This window comes from Falco naumanni, chromosome 20 (assembly GCF_017639655.2).
Source record: "Falco naumanni isolate bFalNau1 chromosome 20, bFalNau1.pat, whole genome shotgun sequence".
Taxonomy (NCBI): domain Eukaryota; kingdom Metazoa; phylum Chordata; class Aves; order Falconiformes; family Falconidae; genus Falco; species Falco naumanni.
This window is the reverse complement of record NC_054073.1, coordinates 1,262,385-1,272,116: the sequence shown is the minus strand read 5'-3', so window position 1 is coordinate 1,272,116 and position 9,732 is coordinate 1,262,385. Positions and strand designations below refer to the sequence as shown.

The window sequence follows — 9,732 nt, the reverse complement described above, 5'->3', positions numbered from 1 at the left end:
AGCACTGCTGCTCCCTCCATCCCATGCCCACTGCCCCCCATCCCTGCTCTGTTCCCGCATCCCTGCTGCCCCCCAGCTCCGCTGCCCTCCATCCCTGCTGCCCCCCATCCCATCCCCGCTCTGTCCCCCCATCCCTGCTGCCCCCCCCCCCCCCCATCCCCGCTCTGTCCGCGGGGTCCGGTGCGCTTGGGGAGGGGGGGGAGGGTTGCGGTGTCCCCGGTGCCCCCATGGCCCGCAGGGGGGGCTGGGGGTCCCCACCCCGGCAGCGCCCCCCGAGGCCGGTCCTCCCCGCCGCCAGGGGGCGCCGCGGCCGCTCCTGGACTACAGCTCCCGGCGTACCCCGCGCGGCCCCGCCCCGCCCCGCGCGGCCCGGCCCCGCCCCGCCCCGCGCGCGCCGCCATGGGGGCCGCCGTCTGCTTCGGCTGCGCCGGGATCGCCTTCGGGCCGGCGCTCGCCCTCGTCCTGCTCACGGTGGCGGCGGAGCCGCTGCGGGTCATCGTGCTGGTGGCGGGGTGAGCCCGGGGGAGGGCGCCCGGGGGTCCTGGGTGGGGCTGGGAGGCCCTGGGGGGGCGTGTGGGGCCTCTGGGGGGGGCTGAGGGGGCCTTGGAGAAGCGTGAGGGGCCTTTGGGAGGTGGTGAGAGGCCATGCAGGGTCGTGAGGGGCCTTTGAGGGGGGTGAGAGACCTTGGAGAGGCCTGAGGGGACCTTTGGGGGGCATGAGGGGCCTTTTGTGGGGGTTGAGAGGCTCTGGAGGGGCATGAGGGGGGGTGAGATCTTGGAGAGGTGTGAGGGGCCTTTGGGGGGACATGAGAGGCCTCTGGGGGTCGTGAAGGGCCGTTGGGGGGATTAAGAGGCCTTGGAGAAGAGTGAGGGGCCTTTGGGGGTCGTGAGAGGCCTCTGGGGGGGCTGAGCAACCTTTGGGGGGGCTGAGGGGCCTTTGGGGGTCGTGAGAGGCCTCTGGGGGGGCTGAGGGGTTGGTGGTGCCGGGAGGGCAGCTGTGGGGTCTGTTCTGGGGCCCCTCAGTGTCAGGGAGCACTGAGGGGGGGCAGTTGGGGGGGCAGAGAGCACTGAGGGATGATATTGGGGGATCAGGGCGCGCTGGGGAGGCAGTTGGGGGGGGTAGAGGGTGTTGAGGGGGGTCAAGGGGGAAGTAGGGGGGGTGCAGAGTGCATTGAGGGGGCAGTTTGGGGGCATTTGGGGGGTCAGAGGGGGCTGAGGGGCTGTTCTGGGGCAGTTGGAGTGTTCTGGGGGACAGTGGGGGGGGCTGTGGGAGCGCTTCGGGGGCTTGTGGGGGGGCGTCTAGGGCAGGGCAGGCAGCAGCGGGGGGGTGACGGGGCAGACAGGGTCAAGGGGGCAGCTGGAGAAGTGTGGGGGCAGTTCTGGGCTAGCTGATGGGGCTGTGCGGGAGTTGGCAGCTGGGGGGGGCTGTAGGGGGAGGCTGGGGTACAAGCAGCACTGGGGGGGCTTAGGGGGCAGCTTTGGGCTGGCTGAGGCAGCGGGTGGAGGGGCTGAGGGGGAGATCTTGGGGCAGTCGGGGGGTCTGGGATGGGAGGCAGCACCCTGGGGGCAGTTCTGGGTGGGGTGGGGGTGGGGGGACAGTTGGGAAATGCCCTGTGTGGGTGGGATGAGCCTGTGAATTTGTAGAGGGGAGGGGGGGTTGTCCCCTTCCCAGGGTCCCCTCGCTTTGAGGTCTCCCACCACTTGGCTCCGGTTAAAACCGGTGACCCGGCTGAGGTGAAATACCGGGGGGCTGGGGGCTGCAGCCTCGTCACGGCGCCCAGGATGGCGGGAGCCGCCCCCAGCTCTGACCACGCAGCCTCTGCCGGGCCGGGGGCCACCGGGCCTCGCCGCGCAGCCCCTCGTGCGGATCACCGGCGGGAGCACGGTGGGCTTGGTGCTGGCCAGGCAGCGAACGGCCACGACCCTTCCTCCTGCCGGCAGAGCCGCGGCTGGGGGCAGCCCCATGCCATCCCCTGGGGGGTCGGCTCAGCCCCCAGGGTGGCGATTCCTGCCCCGTGCCTCAGCGTGGGGGTTTGCTGTCAGAAGAGCTTGAGCAGTGGCTCAGGGGGGGGTTGTGTCCCCCCACGCTTGGCTTCCCGACGGTGCATCCCTGTCTGACCCCCGAGGGGCGAAGCACTGAGCGTCCTTCCCCGCTTCCAGGGGCAGCAGCGTTCCTCCGGGCAGGGCTCCGAGAAGGGGAAGGAGGATTTGGGCTTCTGGATGCCCTTGGCTTTCGCTCGCACGCTTCCTTCGCCTGCCCTCCTCACGCGACAGGGACCCGGAGCCCGGGCGAACCGAGCGAGCGGCGTGGCGAATATTTGCCCGACTCTGAGCTCTGGGGTGTGAACCCAGGGTTTCTCTCTCCCCCCAGGGCGTTTTTCTGGCTGGTGTCGCTGCTCCTGGCGTCTCTGATCTGGTTCATTTCGGTTCACCTCAGCGACCGGGAGGACGCCAAGCTGCAGTATGGCCTCCTCATCTTCGGGGCTGCCGTCTCCGTCCTGCTGCAGGAGGCTTTTCGATTCGCCTACTTCAAGCTGCTGAAGTAAGAGCCCACCCGAGGGCGGCCCGCGCGGCCCCCGTGGGGCTGGGTGACCCTTCTGGTGGCTGTGGCTGCCGCTCGGCTCTTCATCGGGGGAACCCCCCAAAGCATCTTCCTCCTTAGACCCCTGCAGAGCTTTCTCCTTGCCCCGGTCTCGTTTATAACCGTCCCTTCCCCTCCCCTGTGCGCCGCGGCCCCTCTTCCCAACCAGCCGCTCACGCTTTCCCTCCCCCCCGCCCCGCCGCAGGAAAGCGGACGAGGGCCTGGCGATGATCAGCGAGGACGGCCGGTCCCCCATCTCCCTGCGCCAGATGGCTTACGGTGAGCATGAGCTGGCACCGGCACCGGCCTCCCCGCGTCTCCCGGGGCTGCCTGGCCGTGGGTGCTGGGCTACCCGAGGCTGGTGGTGCTGCTGCTGAGCCCGCCGGGCTAGTGCAGCCTTCCCGGCTCTTTGTCCTGCTCTCCCACCTTCCCCCGGCCCCGCTCGCCGAGTGTGGGGCTGGCGGTGGTGGCAGCGGCGCCGCGGTGGCTCCCGCCTGACTCCCTGCTCCCTCCGCAGTCTCCGGCCTGTCCTTCGGCATCATCAGCGGCATGTTTTCCGTCATTAACATCCTGGCGGACTCCGTCGGGCCGGGCATCGTCGGGATCCACGGGGATTCACCGTACTACTTCATCACGTCCGGTGAGGCGGGGGGCTGGTGCCTGGCGTGCTGCGGCAGCGCTGGTTCGGGCCGGAGCCTGCCTTTGCCAAGGCGAGGGGGAGGAGGAGGAAGGTGGTGACGAGGTCTGAGGGGGGCTGTGTCGCTCTCTTCCCCCAGCGTTCCTCACCATGGCCCTCGTCTTGCTCCACACCTTCTGGGGCGTGATCTTCTTCGACGCCTGTGAGAAACGCCACTACTGGTGCCTGGGGCTGGTGGTCGCCAGCCACCTCCTCACCTCGGGGCTGGTGAGTTGGGGGAGCCGGAGCCCCCCCGGGCGCCACCGACGGCTCTCCCCGGAGCGGAGCGGCTGTGGCCATTGTGGGATGCCCACCTGGGGGGCGTGGGGACCCCCTGAACCCCACCTCTGGGCTGTGGGGCGAGTCGGGGCGCGCTGGGGCCCGAGGGAGCCTGTCGGGGGGGTCCCGGGGGGGGCGGAGGGTTGGGAAGGCCGGGACTCGGAGCAGGATTAGCGCTGAGCTCCTGGGGGAAAACCGCTGGGCAGGTTAAGCCAGGCTCACCGGAGCGGGCTCTGCTGGGAGTGCCTAGCTCCCCTCCCCCACCGCGGTGGTCTGGGGGGGCTGTGGGGGCGGCGGTGACATTCCCAACATGTCTCTCTGTCCCCCAGACGTTCCTGAACCCCTGGTACGAGGCCAGCCTGGCCCCCATCTTCGTCATCACCCTCTGCACCGGCCTCTGGGCCTTCGTCACTGCCGGGGGCTCCCTCCGCAACATCCTCAAGTGCCTTTCCTGTAAGGGGGGGCCATGCGTGCCACGGGGGGGTCCCCGCGGTGATGTGGGGGCTGTGCGGGGGGGTCCCTGGCCCCTCGTAGCTGTTGGGTGGGTTGGACACGGGGGTCCCAGAGCCACCAGGGCAGGGGAGGATGGGTCGTACCTGCCCCCGTCTCCATTGTGTTGACTGGGGGCTGCATCTCCTGCGTAACGGGGGTCCCTGCGAGGCCGCAAATGCCGCCCTGGCCCCCCCCAACCAGCCCCGTCCCCCCACGCTCACCCTCTGCCTCCTTTCCGCCCCCCAGGTAAGCAGGAGGACGACAGCAGAGTGATGATGTACTCGGCGCTGCAGGTGCCTTTGGAGGACTGAGCAGCGGCCGCGGCCCTGCCCGCGCTGCCCGTACCCAAGTGCCCTCTTCTCGGCAGCTGGAAGGTGTCTCCGCCGCCCGGCTGAGCCCCGGCCCCTCGCGGTGGTGCAGAGGTGGCCCCGCGCCCCGTCCCTTGCCGGGGGATTGCCGGGGTCGCGCCCCGCGCCGGAGTGGATTGCCGGGGTCCCACCGGTGCTCGTGGATGCCCCGTTAGCGTCGCTAGACTGTTTCCTCACAGGGTATGGCTGGGGGGGGGGGCGGGAAGGGGCAGGGGGGCTGTGGTGCGGCTGGGCTTGTGGGGCTCAGGGCAGGACCCCCCTTCCTCGCCCCTCCCCCCCCCCGAGGGGCCCCGCTTTGGCCCCAGCCTGATGTAACCCGCTGCTGTTCCCTGGAGGCGGGGTGATGCTCTCGGGGGGGGGGGGGGGGGGGGGGGGGGGGGGGGGGGGGCTCTGCCTCGCTCGCCCCCTCTCTGCTCCCGGCCGGGGGGTGGCTGGGGGGCGGGGGGCACGTGTTACCCTGCTGGGTGACTGGGGGGGTAAATTATTTTTTGGATTCAGAGTAAAACCCTTTTAATAGAGTAACGGGTACCAGCGGGCACGGAGGCGCCTTCTGTGATAGGGACGGGTGGGGGGTCTTGTGGGGGGGGGAGGGGTCGGTGCCCCCCATCTCTGCCCCCAGTTTTGTGGGGAGCACACGGGGGTCCTGGTTTCTCAGAGTTGGCAGGATAAAGCCCCTGGGCAAACGGCCCCATTCCCCAACCCCCCCTCCCAGCCAAGAGCCACCAGTGCCATGGGGTGGGGAAGGGGCTTTATTTCCAGTGGGGCAGGGGCCGTTGCCGTGGTGGGGCCGACCCCTAAGTGGCCCCTCGGAGGGTTGGGGGGCAGCGGGGGGGTTCAGGGGTGGGGGTCATCGTCGGGCGTGCGGCGGGAGGAGGCTTTGAACACGACGTCCTGCTCCTGTGTCCCCCTCGCTCTGCCCCGCGGGGGGAGAAGGGCTGAGGTGAGAGCGACCCTCCCCCGGGGATGTCTGGACCCCCCGATTTGGGGGCTGGGGGGGGTCCCTCTGCATGGGGTGGGGGTCTCTCACCGAATCCTCTTGGCCACAAAGTGGATGGCAAGGAAAACGCCGAGGCAGCTGCAGACAGCACCAAAGACAATGGCGATGACTTCACCTGCGTGATGCCGGGGGGGGGGCTCAGGGGGGGCGTGAGCCCCCCATCCTGCCCCCCATCCCACCCCCCAACCAGGCCTTACCTGTCGAATACCCCTCGGGCTCTGCAAGAGAAGAGCCGGGGCTCAGCACCGCAGGCTCCCACCCTGCCGGGGCTCTGGCAGCTATTTGAGGGGTGCTGGGGGGGGGTCCCCTCCCCACCGCCCCCCCCACCCCCCCGGCCAGCTCTCACCCCTGGGGAAGGACGACAGCACCAGCCGCTCGTTGAGCTCCTGCGGGATCCGAAAATTATCCACCAGGCGCTGGGGCTCGGGCTCGGCCGCCCCCGTGGCGTAAAGGGTTCCCTGGAGCTGCTCCAGCTGAAATGGGACGGGGGGGGGGGGGGGGCGGGGAGCGCTGGGGCTGCTCCCCTCACCCCAAATAAAAGAAAAACCAAACCCAACCCACCCAAAAAGCAGGGGTTTCACCCCAAAACCTGCGCCAGGCTGATGCGGACGGGCTGCTGGAAGAGGGTCCAGAGGACCCCCTGGAAGCACGGGGGGGTGGTGAGGGACCCGTTGTAGCGGTAGTAGAGGTCCAGGCGGGGGGGCAGCAGGTCCTGCACGCTGAAGGAGGGGACGGTGGTCGTCTGCCCTGGGGGGGGGGGGGGAGAAGTTTGGGGGTCCCCCACCGCCTCCCCCAGCTCCCCCCCTCGCTCGCGTGCCGCTCGCTCACCTGCGTAGCGGATGCTCCCGAGGTGGCTCAGGATGTTGTCGTAGGCGGGGTGGGGGTCAGCACCCACCTGGGGGGTGCAAGGGGGGGGGGTGTCAGGGCTGGGAAGGGGGGGGGGTTGGGGGGGGAAGCGTGTTTCGGGGTCCCACGTACCTCCAGGAGGACGCCGAGCACGGCCAGCCCGCCGGCGTGGTGCTGCGCCTCGCTGGCGTTGGCGTAACGCTCCGCGTCGTAGTGCACCACGTGCATCTGCGGGTACCGCGGCTGGGGGGAGGGGGCGGCACAGGGACCCCCCAACCCCCCCGCACCCCCAGGCTGGCTCCCCCCCCCCCGCCCCCTCTTCCAGGCCTGGTTCCCAGACCCGATGCCGCAGCTCTGCCTGCACCCAGACCCCTTCCCCCCTCCTGTTTCCCCCTTCCCCCTACCATTTCCCCTTCCCCCTCCCATTTCCTGCCCCTGTTTCCTCTTCCCGCTCCCATTTCCTGGTCATTTCCCCTTCCCGCCCCCATTTCCTGCCCCTGTTTCCCCTTCCCCTGCCCCTGTTTCCCCTTCCCGCCCCCGTTTCCCGCCCCTGTTTCCCCTTCCCATTTCCCACACCCAGACCCCTTTCTCCTGCCCCTTCCCACACCTCCTCCTGTGCCCCCCATCCCTGCACCCAGGCCTGTGTCCCACACCCACTTCCCCGCGTGTTTCCTGCACACGGACCCATTTCCTGCCTCCAGCCCCACTTCCCTGCCTGTTTCCTGTGCCTGGACACGTTCCCCATTCCTTGCACCCAATTCCTGCTCCCACATCCTTTTCCCAGCCCCCTTCCTGCACCCATTTCCCACCCAATTCCAATGCCATTTCCCACCCCCAGACCCGTCTCCTGCTCCATTCCCATGCCATTTCCCAGCCCCATTTCCCACCCATTCCCACCCCATTTCCCACGGCATTCCCACACTATTTCCCAGCCCCATTTCCCCCGGTGCCCCCCACCTCGGCGGGGGCGCGGTGCCCATCCAGGAGGTGCTCAGCGCCAGCGCGGCCGGGCCGGCCCCAGTGGAAGTGGAGCTGAGCCGCGGCGAAGGGCCGGGGCAGCCCCCGCAGCCGCAGGGTGGGCGGCAGCACCAGCACCGCTGGGGGGTCGGGGGGCAGGGGGGGGGGTATAGGGGTCAGCGGGGGTTCCCCCGGCAGGATCCCCCTCCCCCCCCAGCCTCCGCTCACCGGTGTGGCCGTTGTTGGCCAGGGCGAAGGCTGGCGCCGTGGGGTGCTGGTAGCCCAGGGGGGGCAGCGAGGGGTCCGGCTGAGCCCCCCGCCGCTGGATGTCGATGGGCGACTGGGCTCGGCCCCCGCAGGCCGGGTGGCCCTGGGGCCAGTGCTGCTGCCCATGGGGGCCTGGGGGGGCCACCCGTCACCCACCCCCCCCGACCTCAGCTGACCCCATCACCCCCCACCCATCACCCTCCATCAGCCCCCCCCGACCCCAGCTGACCCCGTCACTCACCCACCCAACCTTGGCTGATCCTGTTACCCAACCCCCCCCGACCCCGTCACCCCCTGACCATGACCCCAGCCCACCCATCATCCCCCCTCCCCACCCATAAGCCCCCCACCCCGACCCTGGCTGACCCCATCACCCCCTCACCTTGACCCCAGCCCACCTGTCACACCCCCCCCCACCCCAGCACACCCATCATCCCCCCCAACCTCGACCCCAGCCACCCATCAACCCCCCCCCCGACCCCAGCCCACCCGACACCCCCTCCCCACCCTGACCCCAGCCCACCCGTCACCCCCCCACCCTGACCCCGGCTGACCCCATCGCCCCGTTCCCAACGCTCCCAATACAGCTCATTAAGCTTATGGGGACATTTTTGTTCCGGCTGGGGGAGCGGGGACAAAGGCGACCCCGGGGCGGGGGGGGCAAATGGGGGGGGGCCCGGGGGACCCCGCGGGCCTGGCGGGCCGGGGCTCAGCCGGGATTTGGCCGGATCCTAATTGGATTTGGCAGCGGGAGCGGGGCCGGGGCCTTACGTAAAGGAGCACAATGGAGCCATTGGAGCGAGGGGGACCCAGGCATTTGGGGGGGGGGGGGGGCGGGGGGCTGCACCCACCCACCTGCCATCTGAGGGGACCCAGGCATCGAGAGGGGGGGCTGCATCCACCCACCTGCCATCTGGGGGGACTCAGGCATGGGGGGGGGGGTTGCACCCACCCACCCACTTGCCTCCCATCGGGGGGGACCCAGGCATTGGGGGGGGGGGCATGGGGGGCTGTACCCACCCACCTCCCATCTTGGGGGGGGGCATGGGGGAGAGCTGCACCCACCCACCCACTTGCCTCCCATCTGGGGGGACCCAGGCATTGGGGGGGGGGGGGGGTGCACGGGGGGCTGCACTCACTCCCCCCCTTCCCATCTGAAGGGATCCCGGCACCCAAGCACTGGGGGGGGGGAGGGGGGGGGGGGGGGGATGCACCCACCCACCTTCCTCCCATTTAGGGGCACCCAAGCATCGGGGGGGGGGGGTGTCATTGGGGGGGGCTGCACCCACCCACCCACCTCCCATCTGGGGGGACCCGGGCATCAGGGTGGGGGGCACAGGGGGCTGTCACCCACCCACCTCCCTCCCATTTGGGGGGACGCAAGTGTCGGGGGGGGGGGGGTGCTGGACCCATCCAACCCCCTCCCATCTGGGGGGACCCGTGTGTTGCCCCCCAGCCCTGGGGCGTGTGGGGCAGCAGATTCGGGGTGCGGGGCCCCACTCACCCTCATATGCCCAGTGGGGACCTGTGGGGGGGAGCAGAGGGGTTTGGGGTCAGCCGGGCCCCCCCGGGGGGGGGGGGCTGCACCTCAAAGTGGGCCCCGCGGCCGGGCGCTGGGAGTTGGGGTGCAGCCGGGGGGGGGGCACTCACCAGCGGGCAGGGTGGGGGCCAGGCCCCCCAGCAGCAGCAGGGCACGGAGCATGGTGGGGGCTGGGGGGGGGCGGCCACCAGCCCGGCCTTAAATACCCCCCGGGACCGGCCCCCCCACGGGGCATGGGGAGGAGGCGCCATGGAGGGGGGGTGGGGGGACCTGTGGGGCTTGGCAGGGGCTGGGGGCTGCAGAGGAATGAGGTGGGGGGCTTAGGGGTGCCTGTGGGCTGGGAGGGGTTGGGGGGGGCGCTGGCTGCCTGTGGAGCTGTGCGGGAGCTGCGAGACTTGGGGGGGCTGTGAGCTGGGGGGACTGTGGGCTGTGGGGCAGGGGGCCATAGGGCTGGGGGGGCCTTTGGGGGGGCCATGGGGCGGAGGGCTATGGGGAGGGCTACGGGGCACCCGGGGGGGCTTTGGGGGGGGCTATGGGGCGGGGGGCCATAGGGCAGGAGGGCTGGGGGGCTCCGAGGAGAGGGCTATAGGGGGCGCTATGAGGGGGGGCGGGGGGCTATGGGGCGGGGGGCCATAGGGCTGGGGGACTGGAAGGGACCCGCGGGGGGGGCCGTGGGCCGTGGGAGGCTATGGGACTGGGGGGGGGCTATGGGAGGGGCTGGGGCGGCCCC

At 70.8% G+C, this 9,732-nt stretch overlaps 2 protein-coding genes across 6 annotated transcripts; one reads left to right on the top strand and one right to left on the bottom strand.

The window, feature by feature from the left end:
- Positions 1-355: 355 nt before the first annotated feature.
- Positions 356-4,913, top strand: APH1A (aph-1 homolog A, gamma-secretase subunit). Of its 2 annotated transcripts, none has more exons than XM_040618849.1 (7): positions 356-512; positions 2,371-2,541; positions 2,750-2,859; positions 3,098-3,220; positions 3,357-3,484; positions 3,865-3,988; positions 4,274-4,913. In XM_040618849.1, exons 1-7 carry the CDS (start codon positions 400-402, stop codon positions 4,336-4,338), a joined length of 834 nt encoding a protein of 277 aa, XP_040474783.1. In that variant the 5' UTR covers positions 356-399; the 3' UTR covers positions 4,339-4,913. The 2 variants fall into 2 exon arrangements, with proteins under 2 accessions (XP_040474783.1, XP_040474784.1); XM_040618850.1 differs by having other exon boundaries at positions 357-512; positions 2,786-2,859.
- Positions 4,914-5,127: 214 nt separating this feature from the next.
- Positions 5,128-9,300, bottom strand: CA14 (carbonic anhydrase 14). 4 transcript variants are annotated; one of them, XM_040618781.1, is made up of 11 exons: positions 9,113-9,300; positions 8,967-8,987; positions 7,424-7,594; positions 7,196-7,335; positions 6,371-6,466; positions 6,221-6,287; positions 5,954-6,111; positions 5,739-5,865; positions 5,590-5,610; positions 5,423-5,507; positions 5,128-5,308 (listed from the first exon to the last, which is right to left on the bottom strand). In XM_040618781.1, the coding sequence occupies exons 1-11, from the start codon at positions 9,162-9,164 to the stop codon at positions 5,230-5,232; spliced, it is 1,017 nt and encodes a 338-aa protein (XP_040474715.1). In that variant the 5' UTR covers positions 9,165-9,300; the 3' UTR covers positions 5,128-5,229. The 4 variants fall into 4 exon arrangements, with proteins under 4 accessions (XP_040474715.1, XP_040474713.1, XP_040474714.1 ...); XM_040618779.1 differs by having other exon boundaries at positions 5,982-6,111; positions 9,113-9,289; XM_040618780.1 differs by having other exon boundaries at positions 5,982-6,139; positions 9,113-9,282.
- Between the last annotated feature and the right edge of the window lie 432 nt (positions 9,301-9,732).